The following is a 20,063-nucleotide window of genomic DNA, read 5'->3' as shown; positions in this document are numbered from 1 at the left end:
GTTTTTTAAATTTTCATTTAAAATATATAATAAAAACATCTTGTAGCCAAAAGAAAGAACCAAATAATGAGAGAGTGTTTCTAGGACGGGGGTTCTTGAATTCTATTCCAGAGTTATGTTTGACCCCCTCTCCACTCCCCGCACCCTACATACAACATGCCCGCACAACAGCATGAGAGACAAGGTGGGTGAGGTCATACATTTTATGGGACCAACTTCTGTTGGTGAGAAAGACAAGCTTTCAAGCTTACACGGAGCTCTTTTTCAAGTCCTGAAGAACAACAGACCGACAGAAGTTGGTCCCATAAAAGATATGACCTCACCCACCTTGTCTCTCTGATACCCTGAGACCCACACAACTACAACAACATAGCATGTAAGATTCTGCCAGGCCAGGTGCTTGTATAACATCTGCTTCTCCTGACATCCGGGAGGGACAAGGGGCTGCTCAGTGCTGACAGCTGCCCTCTGCCCCCCAAGCTGGTTTTAAGAAGAGCTGTTTGAAAAATGCTAATGTTTTTTCATGAGAAATTTTTAAAAATCAATATTTTTGTTTTCATCAAAATGTCCTGCAAACGTTTTTGGGGGTTTCAAAAGACAACAACAGAAAACTTGGATGGGGGGCAGAGTTTCAAAAGTTGTTTTCAGTTACATTTTTCAGTTTGGGACAAAATGTTTCCTGGCCTCGTTGACATGAAATGGAAATTACTTTGTGAAAAATGTTGTTTGACTGAAATTTTCACTGAAATTACGGAGAAATGCGTATTGCGGAGAAATGTTTTGACCGGCTCAAGGGTTAGGCTGTTTAGGGTTTGTGGTTTGTGTGTAGTAGAGATCACTTCTCATTTGGGGTCAGACTGTGATGCCGAGATCAAAGGTGCTCCCCCGCTGGCACTCTGGATGGTAGGTATGCATGTCGAGGAGTCAGTGGCAGGACATTCTCAGGGGAAGGCCCTCTACTCTGAAATCCCTTCCCTTGACTTAATCCACGACAACCTGACTCTGTAGGTCTTCAGGGCACAATGCAAAGTCTGGGTGTTTCCCCAGGTTTTCCATAAGGGGGTGACTGAGCAGGGACTCATTGTTTGCAAGGCAGGTCCCATAGCGGCCTTTGTGCCAGTTTCAGTTTAATGGATGAGCTGTATTTCCTGTCGATTCCATATGCCGTGAGCATTCTGAACAGCTCATGGAATACATTCAAAGACTGAAAAAATGCCCTATCTGTCTATCAGCTCCGTGGCTGGGAAGAAACCAGACATTGTTTGTGAAGGGACTGCATGTGGCCTGGGCTGAACTGCTGCCTGCACGCGGAGTACACCCAGTGGAAAGACCAACGCAGGGCACAAGTCGCCACTGGCCTCTCTGAGGGCAAGATTCCCAGGCTGGTACCCAGTGCAGACCCCCTGTATGCTGCCTGCTCCCCAAATGGCAGCCTGACCATTTTGTATTCCAGCCTGGGCAGTCTGTGTGTGCAGGCCAGAGATCAGCAGCTCTGTCCTCTGGCTTCAGTTCAGCAAAGCACTGAGGCATGTGCCGAACTTGAACCACATGAGTAGCCCTGTTGTCGTCCATGGGTTTTGTTACGTGCTTAAAGCTAAGCACATGCTCAGATACCTGTGCCTTGCTGAATCAGGGCCAAACATCCCGTGCCATGAATACACTGTTCTGCTCGCTGTCTTCTGCTCTCCACACTGCTGGGCCTCACCGCCCAGCCAGAGCCTGAAAATGGCTCCTCTTCTCTCCCCCACCCCCAAAGAGACATGCCTCCCCATCTCACAGTCAAGGAGTGTAAGACCAGAAGGGATCACTGGTCTGATCTGCTGTATATCACAGGCCATTGTGTTTCAATCCGAACACCCCTGCACTGAGCCCAGCCACTTGTGTCTGACTAGCCCATCCTCCAGAAAGGCAGCGGTACTATTTCCGGGAACTGATGTGATTTTTCCATTTGCCACATAACTACTCCATGCTTTGAGGAATGCTGTGTGGTCGCCTGATTTTGGGCTCTCTGTCAGTGCCTGTAGCAGCCATACGGTAGATCAGGATGTCCTGACCATTTCCCGGTGGTGTTCCTGGCATGCGGGACCTCACCAGTTCTCCTAGCCTTGGCCTTCTCTGGAGTTCTGGGGAAGTGGAAATGCCTCTGCAAGCCCAGCTCCTGGGAGCTCTGCATTTGTCCCTTCTTTGTGTCCCCACAGGCCCCACCCAGTCAGGGCGGGGTGTCAGTCAGTGTCTAATGCCTGACCATGCCTGTCTGTCTGCCTGCAGTGTGACGGAACGCTGCTGGACCTGAGCAGTACCTCGCTGGAGGGCATCGCCGTGCTCAACATCCCCAGCATGTATGGTGGCTCCAATCTCTGGGGCGAGACCAAGAGACAGCGCAGCTATAACCGGATGAGCAAGAAAGTGCCCGAAAAGTTGCACTCCACGGTGGTCACTGATGCCAAGGAACTCAAGTTCTGCGTCCAAGGTGAGCTGCGTACGCCGTCACTCCCAGTGCATGGAGAGGCTGGGGGATGGGAAGTGGTAGGGCTCGATAGAGCACAGAGGGGGATGACTGAACCGTGCACATATCTCTGTGGGCGCTTTGGTCATGGCTTAAAACAGGAAAATGAGAAAAGGTTCCCAACAATATGTTTCATGATCGAGATTGTTTTTTTCATGAGCATTTAACTGGCCCAAAACAGAGGTAAATCCACACTGCCCTCATCCCACCTCCTTCCCTTCTCTCCTGGCGTAGGACCTGTGGCACCCAAAAATCTTTGTCCATTTGTCGACCCTTTGGGCGTTGGAAAGCCCTGGAGAATGGTCAAAAGATGGTTCCTTTGACTATCCTGAGATGGCCCCATGTGTACAATGGGGTTAATACTCCTTCCTTTCTCCAACTCAAGGACCATCTCTCCCTATGTGTATGAAGGGAGAAAGTGGGTTACCCCCCATCCCCTGGGTGCGGGTGGGTGATGAATAGAGTGCCCTGGGTGTGGATGGGGGCAGGGCCAGCTAGCCTGGGGCCTTCAGTGCCAGCCAGCCGGGGTGCTGTGGAGCGGAGCAGGCGGGGGATTGGTTAGCGATAACCCGGGGAATGGTGTGGGGATTGTTGGACACAGATCTCAGTTAGGTCAGCATGAGGCTCAGGGCCTGGTGTCTGTGTCTGGGTTCTGTCTGAGGAAGCTGTTTGCTGATTGCACTGCACGGGGGGGTAGAGGGGGCTGTCAGTGACCTTCCAAGGCACTGTAGGGTGACCAGGTGTCCGGTTTTTTACCATAACAGCCGGTCGAAAAGGGACCCTGGCAGCTCCAGACAGCACCGCCGACCAGGCTGTTAAAAGTCCGGTCATCGGTGCTGCAGGGCTAAGGCAGGCTCCCTACCTGTCCTGGCTCTGCACTGCACCCCGGAAGCGGCCAGCGGGTCCGGCTCCTATGTGGGGCGACTGCGAGAGCAGCACGTAGAACCGCCTGCCACACCTCCGCCTAGGAGCTGGACCTGCTGACTGCTTCCGGGGCGCAGCACAGAGCCAAGACAGGCAGGGAGCCTGCCTTAGCCTCATTGCACTGCTGACCAGGAGCCACCAGGGGTAACCCTGCACCCCAACCCTGAGCCCCCTCCCACACCCTGAACCCTTCTGCCCCAATCTGGAGCCCCCTCCTGCACCCCAAACCCGTCATCCCCAGCCCCACCCCAGAGCCCACACCCCCAGACAGAGCCCTCACCCCTCCCTGCACCCCACCCCCCTGTCCCAGCCTGGAGCTCCTCCCACACCCAGAACCCCTCTGCCCTAGCCTGGAGCTCCCTCCTACACCCCAAAGCCCTCATCCCCAGCCCTACCCCAGAGCCCACACCCCCAGCTGGAGCCCTCACCCTCTCCTGCACCCCCAACTCCCTGCCCTAGCCCAGAGCCTTCTCCTGCACCCTGAACCCCTCATTTCTGGCCCCACCCCAGAGCCCGCACTCCAAGTTAGAGCCCTCACCCCCTCCTGCACACCAACCCGCTGCCCCAGCCCCGTGAAAGTGAGTGAGGGTGGGGGACAGCAAACCACCGAGGGAGGGGGAATGTAGTGAGTGAGAGGCAGGGCCTCGGGGAAGGGGCAGAGCAGGAATGTGGCCTCAGGGAAGGGGGGGGAGGGGCTAGGGTGTTCGCTTTTTTGCGAGGTTGGCAACCCTAAGGCACTGGCTGGGGCTTCCTGGCTTGTTTCCCCCTGTTGTCTGTGTGGCGGGGCGGGGGCAGGTCGGGGGGAGCAGGACTGGCCGTGTTGGGGCCCCAGGTACAGAGAGAGCTGTCATGGGGCTGGATTACCGCAAATTGGTGGTGAAGAGCTCGGGCCCTGCCAGCGAGCCAGGGGCCTGTGAACGTTCTGGAGCCCCTGAGCACCGGGCTGTGGGCAGCTGCTCTCTGGAGCAGAGGCAGGTGATTATTAACATGATCAGTTGAAGCACGGGTGCAGGGTTCTTGTGGAGAGGGGAGCGCTTGAGAGGGAGGTGCAGCCTGCTGTGGGGCTGAGTCCTGGCAGCGTGGGAGGGGGCAGGAGGACAATGTGAGGTGCTGCCTGGCACTTCAAAAGTTTGACCCCAGAGGGCAAAGGCTGGGGCGTTCTTGGCAGTGCCCTGGGAGGCCAGAATTCCTCTTCCTGCTGGTGGAGTCTCGCTGGGGGATGGAGGTGGTAGCTAGTGACTGCTGTTGCTGGAGCAGTCATTTCTGCTTTGAGGGGAAAAGCAGGGAATGAAACTGCGGAGCTCGTCCTGTTACACTCCCTCCAGGCCCTTACTGCAGTGACGCCAGCTCTGGCATCTGCACGTTTCATGATAGCTGGTGGTTTTCTGCAAGCCCCAACTCCTAGAGTCAGGTGATTGTGTGAGAATCTCAGCTTGCCTTTCTAGCCCTCCTGGTTGAAAAGAAAACCTTTTGAGGGCATGAGCTGAGGGCGACCTAGCAGCTCAGAGACCAGAAGACAGAGAAACATTTACTGTGGTTTAAACTCTCATGATTTCTAAGCCAATCTCATGATTTCTGGGCCCTGACTCAGGACTTTTGCACACTTGGGGTTGGGCTTGGGAGGGACTCTGAAGGTACCTGAAGAAAGCTCTGCATCTGCTATTCCCTTGACAGTGGCCTGTAAAAGCGGGCTGCATTTTGCTGTACGCTGGCTCCCCTCTCTAGGGGCCCTGATAGGCTGCCACACAGTATGACTGAGACAGCCATGGGAACAGCACAAACTGGAGGGGCACAGCCCGTTGCTTAAACCTCCTTAGTCAGATAGCGGGCCTGACTCCCTGTGGCCCTGCGTCTGGTGTGGCGATTTCCGCCTGCGCCAGCTGTGCCCAAGGAAGATGGCTGCAGAGGTGCAGGGCAGTGGGGAATCAGGCCCAGTGTAGTCACACCAGTGTGTACAGCTCCTCCCATCTGTTTGTGGCTGTGTTCAGAGGGCCCAAACTAAACACTTGCTTTGCAAATCTTGTCCTCCATAGGAGGACGCAGACCAAGGGCTTCAAGAGAATTATACCCTGGTCCCTTCCCATTTTAATTCCATCCCTCATCTGGACTTGGGCATGGAGATACACCCTTTGCGGTGTGAGAGTCAGTGCTAGTGACAATGTCAAAGTTACAGGAACCCAACAAAGAGGAGGCCATCCTGCCCCAGAGGCAAAGGACGGAGAATAAACAAACACAAATTTATTAGAAAGCCCTCCGGCTGCTTGAGAGAGTCAATACAATAAACAAACAGAACCCCATGTGTTTTTCAGCCTCCTCAAGTTTTAGTCGAGCCTCCAGTCTCCTACGAATTGGGGATTATTATAGAACACAGATTGTGTGTGTTCACTAGATATGAATTCAGTCAAATGCTTAACTACTAGTCCTGCTAGCCCATAAATCCGGCGGGGATAGCTCTGAAGATTGCCATTCAATATCTTGGAGCAAAATCTTTAAACGTTGGGAGATGCCGGGGATTGTTCCTGAAGGTAACATTTAGGTTCTTCTGATAAGATCCAGGCCCAGGAGGGTTTCTGTGGTAGGGCTCTGTGAAGTGCTTCCACGGGGCTAGGAAGACAGAGGAACTTCAGAGCCCCAATGTGAAAAGGAGAAGATAGTATAAAGGGGCGGAGGGTGGGGGTGTGTGTAAATTAACTAGCCACTGGGTGTTTGCAGGAAGAAAGAGCTGCTACAGGAGGGGTGGGTTCCACCTTAATGCAAGTAACTCAAAAGAGCATGCACAGAAAACTAGCAAGGCTTTGTGGAATTATTTTAAGTAGGAGCTGGGAGAGGGCTGCTGGGTGCCAAGGTGCAGCAGAGGCAGACAAAACCTTCTGTCCAGGTGTCAGTGAGACACAGCTATCTCCGAACTCAGTAAAGTGTAAGGCAGAAATTACAGCTGGAGAAGGGACAGGTTGAAATCAGAGAGAAAAAGCCCAGAAAGTAGTGAGTTCAGAGTGTTCAGAGTTCAGCGAGTCTAGAACTAGCTGTTCCGAGAAGCAATGATGCTGAGAAACTGCTTCTGTAACTCTAGTCCCAATGTGATCTGACCGTCCATTGTTATCCAGTGAGTCATCCATTGTTCTGGGTGATTAGACTGAGCTGCTTCTTGGAGCTCCCTCAGCACGGCACTCAATGCTGTGTTCTTCTTCGGGACGCTGGTAGCATAGCCCTAGTGGCATGTTTGTAGTTATGACTTGGAGCCATACGGAGTAATGTGTGTGATTGGAATATCTTCCGTACTGATCAGGCCCCCACCTCCGAGAAGGTGAGCACCTCATGGTCTCTAATGTGTTATCTTCACCTGCCCAATAGGAAGGAGCATGATAAAGGTCTCACAATAATGAATGGGAGAGAGAAGTGCTCCTATTCCTCCTGTCTTGTAACTAAGGCTGCATTTCTGTCACGGAGGTCCGTTGACTTCTTCAGTGGCTGACTCCGGGCTAACCGAGCAGATCAGGCAGCCCCTGGGCCAGCCTCTGCTGGGATAGTTTGGGTGTGGGAGGGGGCTCAGGGCTGGGGCAGGGGGTTGGGGTGCGCAGCAGCACTTACCTCGGGTGAGGGCTTCCCAGAAGCGGCCAGCATGTCCCTGCAGCTCCTAGGCAGAGGGGTCAGGGGAGCTCCACGCATTGACCGTGCTCCCAGGCACTGCCCCCCACAGCTCCCATTGGCTGCAGTTCCTGCCCAATGGGAGCTACGGAGCTGGAGCTCATGGCGGGGGCAGCATGGGAAGCCACCCGACCTTCCCTCCCCCTAGATGCTGCAAGGACACATGGAACCAGGTAGGGAGCCTGCCAGCCCCGCCAACCCTCCCCCCAGCACCGGCAGGGGGTCTCCGCCCGCCCTCTCCAGCATCAGCGGGGGTCCCAGGCCACCACCCCCCAGCACCCACAGCACCCTCAGACCCCCCACTCCGAGCACCTGCAGACCCCTGCCCCAAGTTTTAGTTAGGGGTATATAGTACAAGTCATGGACAGGTCACGGGCCGTGAATTTTTGTTTACTGCCCGTGACCTGTCCATGACTTTTACTAAAAATACCCGTGACTAAAACGTAGCCTTACTCATAACACAAGAACAAGGGGACGTTCAATGAGATTGAAAGGTGGCAAATACAAAACTGATCAAAAATACTTTCTTACCCACCACATTATTACCCCCTGGAACTCACTGCCACTTAATAACTTTGAAATCTAGGACTTTGTAGGATTGATAAAATGTCTCTTACTATGTGTATGCACAGCACCTAGCACAATGGGATCCTGATCTTAGTGCTACTGTAAAACAAATAATAGATAATGCCAAATAATAAGTAATAGGCAAAGAGTAACTATTAATGGAATGATGGCAGATTGGAAGGAGGTCTCAAGTGGGGTTCCACAGGGATCTGTTCTGGGTCTGGTGTTATTTAACATCTTCATTAATGACCTGGATGTAGGAATAGAGAGCACAGTGATCAACTTTGCAGATGACACAAAGTTGCAAACACTAGGGAGGACAGAGCTAAAATTCAAAGGGATCTTGATAAATTGAAGAACTGGGCTATCGACAACAAAATGAAATTCTACAGGGACAAATGTAAGGTGCTGCACTTAAGAAAAACCAAAGGCACAAATACAAAATGGGGGATAACTGGCTTGGCAGCAGTACAGCTGAGATGGATCCGGGAGTTGTAGCGGATCAACATGAGTCAGCAATGCGATGCTGTTGCAAAAAAAGCAAATGCAGTGTTGGGTTGCATTTAAAGAGGTATAGCATGCAAGTCACAGGACATGATAGTACTGCTCTACTCAGCCCTGGTTTGGCCTCAGCTGGAGTACTGTGTCCAGTTTTGGTCACTGCTATATAAAAAGAATGTAGAGAAACCAGAAAGGATCCAGAGGCGGGTAACAAAGATGATCAAAGGGATGGAAAGCAAGCCATAGGAGCAAAGGCTGAAGGAACTGGGTATGTTTAGTTTGGAAAAGAGGAGATTGAGGGGGGGCCATGATAGTGGTCTTCAAATCATTGAAAGGCTGCCATAAGAAAGATGGAGAAAAGTTGTTCTCTCTTGCCACAGAGGGCAGGACAAGAGGCAATGGGGTCAAACTACAGCATAGCAGCTTTAGATTAAATCTCAAAAAAGGTTCCTAACTGTAAGAACAGTAGGACAATGGAACAAACTGCCTAGGGGAAGTCTTGGAAGCTCCTTCTCTGGAGGTTTTCAAAAGGAGGCTGAATAGCTCTCTCTCTTGGATGGTTTAGACCAGTGATGGGCAACCTGCGGCCCGTGGGCCGCATGCGGCCCATGAGGGTAATCTGATTGCAGGCCACAAGACATTTTGTTGATGTTGACCATCCACAGGCATGGCCCCCTGCAACTCCCAGTGGCTGAGGTTCGCCGTTTCCACCAATGGGAGCTGCGGGAAGCGGTGGCCAGCACGTCTCACAGGCCACAGGTTGCCCACCACTGGCTTAGACACAACAAATCCTGCGCCTTGGAAGGGAGTTTCAGTCCCTTCTCACCCTGTGGTTCTATGAGTCTGTGCAGTTTCAGGGATCTTCCTTGAAAGCATCTGTTACTGGCCTCTGTCCCCCAGGCTACCTGTCCAACCACCAGCTCTGGAGGAGGGTTGTGTGCTGGTGTTTCTGATTGACCAGATTTGGTAAAGAAAATTATGTGGAAAGTGTGCGGGGGGAGCAGCTGCCAGGGCAGGCAGCATGATGGGACTCCATTTCAGCCACTGTCTCTCTCTTCTCACAGCCCCCCTGTGGATCTGGGGCTTGGATCTGACTGCTGAGATTCAAGGAACTAACTGGCCAGTTTTTGGCCAAGCTGAGGGGAAGCAGAACCCTGCAGAGAGATCATTGCTGTTGACGGGTGCATACACAGCATGGACAAAATGACAGCTGTGAGTCAGGAGAGCTCAGGTTGCTCTGCCTTTCCTGTTTTTCTGCTCCTCGAGGCCCAGTTGGGACCATTGCAGCTCACTGACTGGGAGTGGGAATTGTTTCGGCCCCAGCTTCTGTCTGGGGGTTGGCCTTGAACTTTGACTGTGAAACACTGGGAAATCCTTCTCCAGCACATGGGGAGGAGCTGAGTCCCAGACAGCACCATTGGTGGCTAGGATGAGCATTGCCTTCCTAACGCCATTCTAACGGTATGCGTGTGCAGAGTCTGGATCATTTGCATATGTGCCTGGATGGCCTCCAGAGGCCTTTGACAAACATCAGTAACAAATTCGGAAGCTGCTCAGGGGAACATTGATTATTTGGTCCAGTTTCCGGGAATACAAGAAGTTTTTAAAAGCTCCAGGATTGGCTGGTTGGGCTAATGAGCCCCTGCTTTCCCATGGCTCTCCCCAGCAGCACTAAATCTTGCCATTTTCATAGTCACATAGTTAGTGTGACTCTGTGCTGGAGTAAACATGGAGCCTGCCTTTGTTCATCACTCATCCCACACCACCAGTGGGGCCCGGATGGGTTCACTTGCACCTGTAGAGTTGGTGGCTTTTCTTAATTTGACGAGGTCAGAGGGAAACAGTGAACCCCTTCTACTGACAGTCTTCTCTAACGTATTGCATTTTACAATATGAGAGCACATTTCCTAGTCACAGTTTGAAGACCCTGCAGCAGAGTTTCCGCAGATGTGGCAAAGACTCTCCAAACCACGGCAGGGCTCCTCTGTTCAAACTTCCAGCCAGTCTATTTCTCATGCAGCTGCCCCTAGCTGCAGGGCAAAAGGTTCCCCCAAGTACAATTTCTTTATGGAGATTAGTGCTAGCTACATGTGAGAGAGCCCCTCCCGGGATAAACTCTTAGGAACTATAGTCTGTATGTATCAGACTAACAACTCTGCATGATTTGTAAGAACACGGGCTGGGGCTGTCGCTCCAAGTTACTGGCCCCAGATCTGTCCCGGGGCTGAGCCCTTTGCGGCTCAGGGGTTGCTTGACATAAAACAAACAGGGAGCCATTTCATTCTGCTTGGATGTCTCACATTTGAAAGGAACATCTGCCTTTGGGACAGTAGATGAGACAATGTTACGATTGCCTGTAATCTCGAAGTGCTGTAAATAATAAAGCAAGTGCAGAGTTATTAAGCCCAGCCCAGCCATGATGTAGCAATCACCTGCAATAGCCTTTATGTTTCTTCCTTTTGCAGGAAGTCTCACCTCTGCTAGCTTTCATAAAGGCATTGATTGGAGAAGTGGATAAGAGTCTCTGCAGAGGTAAAGCTGAGGACCATCAATGGCTATTAGCCAGGATGGGCAGGGATGGTGTTTGCCAGAAGCTGGGAGTGGATGACTGGGGTAGATCACTTGATGATTGCCTGTTCTGTTCATTTCCTCTGAAGCACCTGGCATTGGCCACTGTCAGAAGACAGGACACTGGACTAGATGGACCTTTGGTCTGACCCAGTATGGCCATTCTTATGTTCTAGGTTTGTTTTCCATTACGAGCCCAATAGTGCCCTTTCCTTTATAGTCCTTAAAAGGTCCTTGCCATAAATGGGCTGTGGTGAGCGGAGGGAATTGTTTTAACTAATTGAGGAGATTCAAGGAGGCCAGTTTTGAGCCAGGGGATCCAGACAACATAGATGTTAATCATGTTTTGCCATCCTTGTAATCGTGGGGGGAGGGGCGGGAGAGAGGGTGTTGGTTTTGTCAGTGCTAGTTGCGGAAGAGATTGTCTTATAAACTTCAGATTGGGGATCTCTGGAAGAGCTCGGTAATACCTGCCAGCCTGGGATGAACTGGGGAGGGAAAGGCCTATTTGGGAAGGCATCTGTTGGGGAATTAGCATCATCATGTGGGCAGTTGGCTCTGGCAGAGGGTGCCCAAATGACTGGTGGAACGCAAAGCTTTTGCCGACAAAACCAGCCAGACGCTCATGTGGCCAAAGCCTTCAAGATGGAACACGATCATCAGGGAGGTTTGCCACTTGGGGTGAGTTGAAAAAAGACTGGGAAAATTCAAGCCTGACACCCCCCAGCCAGCTTCACGCCCTGCCTTTCTGCCTGACGCAATGCAGCCACCAGTAGCCAGAGCACCAGAGCACGAGTCTGTGGTGCTCCATAGCTCCAGGGGGAATAGGTGTTTGTGGGAGGAAGGGCAGGGAAGCAGTGGCCCAACATCTACCGAGATCCCCATCACTGAGCAATTCTTAATGATTTCTTGCTCCATTTGGCCCTGGACCTGCCTGTTTAGAATCATTACCAGGAGTACAGAAGAATGGCCCTACTGGGTCAGACCATCGGTCCAGCTAGCCCAGTATCCTGTCTTCCAACAGTGCATGGTGCCAGATGCTTCAGAAGGAGTGAACAGAACAGGGCAATTATTGAGTGATCCACTCCATATCATCCAGTCCCAGCATCTGGCAGTCAGAGGTTTAGGGACACGCAAAGCATGGGATTGTGTCCTTGCCCATCCTGGCTAATAGCCATTGATGAACCTATCCTCCATGAATTTATCTAGCTCTTTTTTGAACCTAATTATACTTTTGGCCAGCTGTCTATTAATTTCACTGGGTAACCCCTGGTTCTTGTGTTTTGTGAATGGGGTAAATAACACTTCCTTATTCAACTTTCTCCACACCAGTCATAATTTTATAGACCTCTATCATATCCCTCCTTATTTGCCTCTTTTCTAAACTGAACAGCCCCAGTCTTTTTAGTCTCTCCTCTATAGAAGTTGTTCCGTACACCTAATCATTTTTGTTGCCCTCCTCTGTACTTTTTCAAATTCTAATCTATCTTTTTTGAGATGGGGCGACCAAAACTGCACACAGTGTTTCAAGGTGTGGATGTACCGTGGATTTATATAGTGGCATTTTGATATTTTCTGTCTTATTATCTGTCCCTTTTCTAATGATTCCTAACAGTCTGTTAGCTTTTTTGGCTGCCATTGCACATTGAGCAGATGTTTTCAGAGAACTATCCACAATGACTCCAAGATCTCTCGAGTGGTAACAGCTAATTTAGATCCCATCATTTCGTATGTATAGTTGGGGTTATGTTTTCCAAAATACATTGCTTTGCATTTATCAACTTTGAATTTAATCTGCCATTTTGTTGGCCATTCACCCTGTTTTTTGAGATCCCTTTTTTACTTTTCACAGTCTGTATTGGACTTAACGATCTTGAGTAGTTTTGTATCATATACAAACTTTGCCATCTCACTGTTTACCTCTTTTTCTAGATCTTTTATGACTATGTTGTTGAACAGCACTGGTCCCAATACAGAGCCTTGGGGAACCCTGCTATATACCTCTCTCCACTGTGAAAACTGACCATTTATTCCTACCCTTTGTTTCCTATCTTTAACCAATTACTGATCCATACTGATCCATCTGTTTGTCAGAGATTTAAAGTATTTTTCTGCAGTAAGCTTGTAAAATGTTGAAAATTTCTGTACCAGTAGGGGGAGGGGTTATTGAACATGGGAACTTTGTTCGAGCAGTAAGTGAGAGGACCTAATGCATCTGCTTGTCTAGGCCAGTCTCTGTTTGGGAATTCTATCACCTAGAATATCATACTGGATTGGATGCTCTGAGTTGTGATAGGTCTGTATTTTCTTTTAAATGTTGAGTTGTGACATTGGCCTCTCAGTATCTAGGTGGGTGATGCTGCAAGCAGAGTGTGGTAATATCTGACTCGACTGAACTGTAACCATTTGACTGTAATCATTTGTGAGTTTCAATGGCAAGCTTTTGAAGAAGAGATGGTCAAAACTCCAAATTTCTGTTTTGTGGGATATTTGGACATTTTGAAATTTGTTTTCATTCCCAAATTGGAATGCAGAAAAATACGTTCAAGTTTCCCCGGAAATGAAAAAATGCCAAAAGTTATTGCTTTGAAATTTTTCATTTTGAAATTTTGTTTCAATTTTTATTTTATGTTTTTTTTGTTTTTATATAATTTTTATTATTTAATGACATGTCAGTAGTAAAAACAACGAGGAGTCCTTGTGGCACCTTAGAGACTAACAAATTTATTTGGGCATAAGCTTTCGTGGGCTAAAACCCACTTCATCAGATGCATCCATTTGAAGATGAAAGATTATGCCCAGATAAATTTGTTAGTTTCTAAGGTGCCACAAGGACTCCTTGTTGTTTTTGCTGATACAGACTGACACCGCTACTACTCTGAAACATGTCAGTAGTAGTAGTGCATAACATGACATTAGACAAGCAAGTATTTTCAATCTCCTAGCAAAATGATTCCAGGCTAACACAGGATACTGAAAATAGCTGCTCTACGAATTAGTACTCTAAGTGCTTATCTTATTTTGTTTCAAAGTGTCAAAATATTTCATTATAACACAAACAGGAAATGAAAATATGATCTAGAGAATAAGACAAACAGTAGTAAGTAGCAGCTGCTTATACTGATTTTAAAAAGATAAATATAATAGTTGAAATATTCTATCTTTATGACACGTCAGTACTAGCTGTACAGAATATGATGTTATAGGACATTCTTTACATCAGTGGTTCTCAGCCAGGGGTACGTGTACCCCAGGGGGTACTTAGAGGTCTTCCAGGGGGTACATCAACTCATCTAAAAAAGAAAAGGAGTACTAGTGGCACGTTAGAGACTAGCCAATTTATTTGAGCATAAGCTTTCGTGAGCTACAGCTCACTTCGTAGCTCACGAAAGCTTATGCTCAAATAAATTGGTTAGTCTCTAAGGTGCCACAAGTACTCCTTTTCTTTTTGCGAATACAGACTAACACGGCTGCTACTCTGAAAACTATCAACTCATCTAGATATTTACCTAGTTTTACAACAGGCTACAGAAAAAGCACTAGCAAATTCAGTACAAACTAAAATTTCATACAGACAATGACTTGTTTATATTGCTCTATATACCATACACTGAAATTGCAAGTACAATATTTATATTCCAATCGATTTATTTTATAATTATGTGGCAAAAATGAGAAAGTAAGCAGTTTTTCAGTAATAATGTGTTGTGGGACACTTTTGTATTTTTATGTCTGATTTTGTAAGGAAGTAGTTTTTAAGTGAGGTGAAACTTGGGGTATGCAAGTCAAATCAGACTCCTGAAAGGGGTACAGTAGTCTGGAAAGGTTGAGAGCCACTGCTTTACATGATGCAACATGTCATTATGTAAAAATAATAAAAAATATAAAAGTGAAAAATTCATAAAATAAAATCATGAATGAAATATCAATATTTTTCCTTTTAAAAATTCCCCCAAAATTGTTTAAAAATATGTTCACAGGAAAATTCATTGAAATCTGTACAGTTTCATGACAAATTTCTGTTTAGTAAAAATGCCATATTCCGACAGAAAAGTGTTTTGACAAAAAAAATCTGAGCAGTTGTACTTCTAAGTGTCCTTCCTAGGGCCCTTGCAAGGTTTGGATGTGTCAACAGGACGCCTTTCACAGTTCAATGGTACAGTGCCCTGCACTACCTTGGTAACTGGAGTATTTTATCTGGTTTGGAGTTTTTTTATTGAAATATTTACTTTTCTTAATGATAGCAGAGAGACAAGGTGATGTATCTCACCCAGTGCACTAAATGCCGCAACAACTATGTGGGTGAAACAAATCACTTTGCTCTTGAAGGAACTCACACAGGGAAATGATAAAAGACACAAACGTCACTTCACCTGTGGGGGAACACTTCTCACAAACCCATATCTGACCTGTCAGTCATTGTCCTCGAAGGAAACCTGCACAACACCTTAAAAAGACGAGCCTGAGAGCTTAATTTCATAACTCTGCCAGACCCTAAAAATCATTGTCTTAATAAAGAGACTGGATTTATGGCTTGTTACAACAGTCTGTAACCCACTAACCCCCCTTTTTTTGTTCTATGATTGGAGGGGTGTTAACTGGCCGCTTCACCTTGAATGGTCTCTTATAATATGTGTTAATGGCTTACGCTAAACAATCTGTTCCACCTTGTATGTAGCTGTGACACTCTGCGTACCTTTCGCAGAGCTCTGTGTAGCTTAAAAGCTTGTCTCTCTCCCCAACAGAAGTTGGTCCTATAAAAGATATTACCTCATCCACCTGTCTTTCTAATACTCTAAAGATAGTGTCATTTTGTTAATCGGTAACATTTTGCCATGTTCAAAATGGTTTAATTTGACGTTTGAGAACAGTATATTCTGCATGGCTTGCTCCACAAGGAGCAAGTCCCAGAGTCCCAGCAGTGGGAAGTTGTTGCATTCAGCAGAATCTCACTAATCTGTACTTTGGCAACCTGCAAGGCCACACCAGAAATGGATTTTCAAGCTCTGTGGTGGATTGAAGCTGGAATCAACAACATTTTCTTGCTGTGCTGGGCTGGTGCTCCCACTTGCCCCACCCCATCCTTTCTGCAAGGCCAGAGGTGGTGGGTATGGCCTGCCAGGAGTGAAGTGGGGAGACGCCTGCTGTTGGGTTATGTGATTTTGGTGTTATTGGTGGTTGGATGGTTATTGGTGGTTATATGACAGGTTGGGTCACAGAAACCCCCTTCGGGACTACCACCTGATGTGCTGAGACTACCTCTGAGCCCAGCTTAACTGAAAACAGCTTAAGAAGTGTTCCTGCCTCCAACACTCAGATACCCAACTCCCAATGGGGTCCAAACCCCAAATAAATCCGTTTTACCCTGTATAAAGCTTATACAGGGTAAACTCATAAATTGTCCACCCTCTATAACACTGATAGAGAGAGATGCACAGCTGTTTCCCCACCCCCCAGGTATTAATACATACGCTGGGTTAATTAATAAGTAAAAAGTGATTTTATTAAATACAAAAAGTAGGATTTAAGTGGTTCCAAGTAATAACGGACCGAACAAAGTGAATTACGAAGCAAAATAAAATAAAACACGCAAGTCTAAGTCTAATACAGTAAGAAAACTGAATACGGATAAAATCTCACCCTCAGAGATGTTTCAATAAGCTTCTGTCACAGACTGGATGCCTTCCTAGTCTGGGGCACAATCTTTTCCCCTAGTACAGTCCTTGTTCCAGCTCAGGTGGTAGCTAAGGGATTTCTCATGACTGCAGCCCCCTTTGTTCTGTTCCACCCCCTTATATATCTTTTTCACAAGGCGGGAATCCTTTGTGCCTCTCTGCGTTCTCACCCCTCCTTCTAAATGGAAAAGCACCAGGTTAAAGATGGATTCCAGTTCAGGTGACATGATCACATGGCACTGTAAGACTTCATTACCCCCTTGCCAGCACACAGGTATACAGGAAGACTTACAAGTAAACAGCCATCTACAGTCAATTGTCCTGGTTAATGGGAGTCATCAAAATTCCACACTTTGCATAATTACAATAGGCCTTCAGAGTTATATTTCATATTTCTACTTTCAGATACAAGAATGATACATACATACAGATAGGATAACCGTACCCAGTAGATTATAAACTTTGTAATGATACCTTACAAGAGACCTTTTGCATGAAGCATATTCCAGTTACATTATATTCACACTCATTAGCATATTTTCATAAAATCATATAGCGTGCAACATCACACATTTGTTAAAGGATTTCCATGGGTGCCCAGAGCAGTGGACAGGTGCTTTTCTATTGTATATTGGTAAATCTCAAAATAACTGATGTCACTCTTCCAACTGGCGAACCTCTTATCAGTCCAGGAACCTAATAACACCCTAGAAAGGTGCTAGGCTGCTTACATTTGCTTGGTGATGCTGGTGCACGTCCAGTGGCAGATTAACCACTGGGTGAATAGGGCCCGTACCTAGGGGGCCCCCGGAAAACTGGTCGCCCTGGCACCCCGCCAATGCTCCGCCTTGGGCTCCTGCCGGGGAGCAGGGGTCGGGCACAGGGGCTTCCCCTGCTCCACCTGCCTGGCTCTCCTGCCGGGGAGCGGGATAAGCCCCTGCATCCCAACCCCACTCCCTGGCAGGAGCTTCAGGCAGGCGGGTAGAGTGGGGCAAGCCCCCATACCTGATCCCATTTCCCCAGCAGGAGTGCCAGGCTGGGGGGAGGGGAGGGAGCGGGGCAAGCCCCTGTGGGAGGGGAGGGAGCGGGGCAAGCCCCTGTGCCCGACCCTATTTCCCCAGTAGAAGCACACGGGAGGGTGTGGTGGTGGGGTGGGGACTGCAGGCGGAAGGGGTGAGGAGGGGGCCCCCACTTGCTCTGGCCCAAGGCCCCACAAAATGGCAATCTGCCTCTGTGCACATCCTTCTTTCTAATGTCAGTAGCAGCATCTTCCATCAGCATGATGGAAGCCATGACTGCCCATCCTCGCTGGCCCAGCTAGTGAACTTCAGGCAGATGGATCTCCTGTTGGCCGAATGCCCAAGTGGATTCTGGCTCATAATGCTCCCATGGGACAGTGCTTCTCTGCCATGGGAAAGCTTATGTGCCAGAGGACCCCCCAGCCTGGTCCCCAGATGCAAGTTCAGAGCAGTGCCCTTAGACTCAGCCACAGCATCTAAAGCCCCACGGGACCAAACATTTACGTCCACATGTCCGTCAGGCCAGCTCGCAGGCAGCACCTTCATTTCTGCCCAAGGGAGAATCATTGCAAGTACAGCGCTTTACTGGTCGGCTTTTCTTTTACCCCCCGAGTCCATACCCAGTGACCATCATGGTCGCTCATCCCGGCAATTCACATCTCGCCATACCTCGGTGGTTGGCTAGGGAAGGTGCAGGTGCTACAGGAGGCGAGAGCTGGCCTGAGAAGACCTGCTCTCACCTGCAGGCTAAGGATATACCACGTGAAATCCACCTTCGCACTCGTGTCTGTTGGGGACGAGTTGGAGTTGGTAATGGCAAAGGTTTGCCTGGCTCGAGGAGATTTGCAGACCTACTCACAAATACTCTGTTGGTAGGTTCTCAGCTTCAAAACCAGGGGGGTACCTGAGGTCACTGGCTCAATGGTGTTGTGCATCTCGATAACCCCAGTTGTCCGGCTAAGAGGAAGCTGCCTCAGGAGAACAATTGAAGCAACAGAGTGTTCCTCCTGGTGTGATGGACCAGCCCTCGGGATGTTTGCAGAGTGGTTCTCTTTGACTCACCAGTCTCCCAGGAACCAGGCCTGCAAGGCAGGAGAGGATGCACATCTGGGCCAGTGGACAACCCACAATTTGAATGGCTATTGCCTTGGGCAACATTAATGGTAAGCAGTAGTAGCAGCCAGGAGGCTGGTAGAGATCCTCAGCGGGAACAGATGGAGCTCAGTGTGCTCCGGTCACACTCCCTACACTGGAGCTGCAGGCAGCATGTGGTATGGAAGTCAGCTGTGCTGGGAGTGAGATGTGCCCTGCAAAGAGAGCAGAGTGGGGCTGTGAGCCCCCTTGGAGAGTCTCCAGCACAAGGCAGTGCAGAGTGCAGAGCGTTCTCTAGTGCTCAGGAGTTATCGTAAAGATGCTACTGGATTTCTTTGGCTAGCCTGTTTCTGTGAGTTCCTGTTGCTGTTTGTTCCTCTGTACGGCTACAAAAATACTTCTACTTTCCCAGTGAACAGCAACTAAAGGCACAAGGTCTTCAGGAGAACCTTGCTGAGGAGAGTTCATCAGCTTTGATATCGTGTGGCCCGTCCCTGGGCAAGAGGGGCTTAATAGCACCGTTGGTGCAGGTGGGATTCCTACGGGGGGAAGGCAGGACATCTTGGATGTGACTGAGCTTTCAGGGTGTGCATGAATGAAACACAGACAGGGTCAGGCTGGAGAGTTCGAAGTCCACTGGCTTCCTCCATTCAGGGGCCTCCTGCCCCCGCCAAAGAAACAAAGCGAGAACTTTGCAGCTTTGAACTCTTCCGTTTCTGCTCCATAGCTGGACCCTGCTGCCCTAGGTAGACTGACGTCTGCATCCTTCTCCAGCCATCCTGTCCCAGCCCCATTTATAGTCAGTTACCTAGTGCGATTTTTCGGCACTAAGTTGGCTATTAAATGAACCTACTCTTCCTGGGCACTTTGCCAACGGCTGCCCAGTATCAGAACTGCCTCTTGTGAGCAAGCGGCCTGAGAGAGTAACGCAGACCCTGCACTTCTCTGTCAGGCTACAGCCCAGGGCATGGTGCAGGCAGGACACTTGTTGGTATGGTGGACGGTCTCCTCTTGCCCTCAGCCAGGGAGATGCCATGTAGCTGCATCCTACAGGGCTTCTCTGTGCCTTGCCATACCACTGATATCAATATCCATCTATACCCAACATCAAAATGTCACTTTTAATGGAGAATCATTATCCAATGGGGCCGTTTCCCCCGGGGATCTGTTCTTGCCCACCGCTGTTCAGCTTCTTGATCAATGAACTGGGAGGAAATACAAAATCACTCACGGCTGGTAAACTCTGCAGCTGATCCAAAGCTGAATGGAGTGATAAATAATGCTAAGGGCAGTTACACAGAGCGGGCTGGACAACTTGGTAAGCTGGGCCCAAGCCAACATGCATTTTAATGCAGCCAAAGGCAAGGGCATATATCCAGGAACAAATAGTGTAGGCCACATTTTCAGGGTGGGAGATTGTATTTTGGACAGCAGTGACTCTCACCTATCTAGGGCTCCTGGCTGCTGATTGCAGAACAGAGTCCCAGCCCTGACATCCTTTTGGTCTCCTTAATGCATTCAGAGACCCACATAGACACAACAGGGAAATATGCCCCCTTCTGCCTG

General features: G+C 48.9%; 1 protein-coding gene across 6 annotated transcripts in view; it reads left to right on the top strand.

Moving 5' to 3' along the window:
* The window catches only part of DGKG (diacylglycerol kinase gamma), a 206,064-nt gene that overhangs the window by 162,092 nt on the left and 23,909 nt on the right, over positions 1-20,063 (top strand). For all 6 annotated transcript variants that reach the window (XR_007358332.2, XR_012669917.1, XM_048863172.2 and 3 more), the window contains one exon: positions 2,269-2,470. Coding sequence is in view for 4 of the 6 variants with exons in the window: in XM_048863172.2 (XP_048719129.2) it covers positions 2,269-2,470 (202 nt within the window). In the remaining 2 variants the exon portion in view is untranslated. The remainder of the gene's footprint in view (positions 1-2,268; positions 2,471-20,063) is intronic.

Source organism: Caretta caretta, chromosome 9 (assembly GCF_965140235.1).
Source record: "Caretta caretta isolate rCarCar2 chromosome 9, rCarCar1.hap1, whole genome shotgun sequence".
Taxonomy (NCBI): domain Eukaryota; kingdom Metazoa; phylum Chordata; order Testudines; family Cheloniidae; genus Caretta; species Caretta caretta.
The sequence above is the reverse complement of the archived record's forward strand: the minus strand, read 5'-3'. Positions and strand labels throughout refer to the sequence as shown.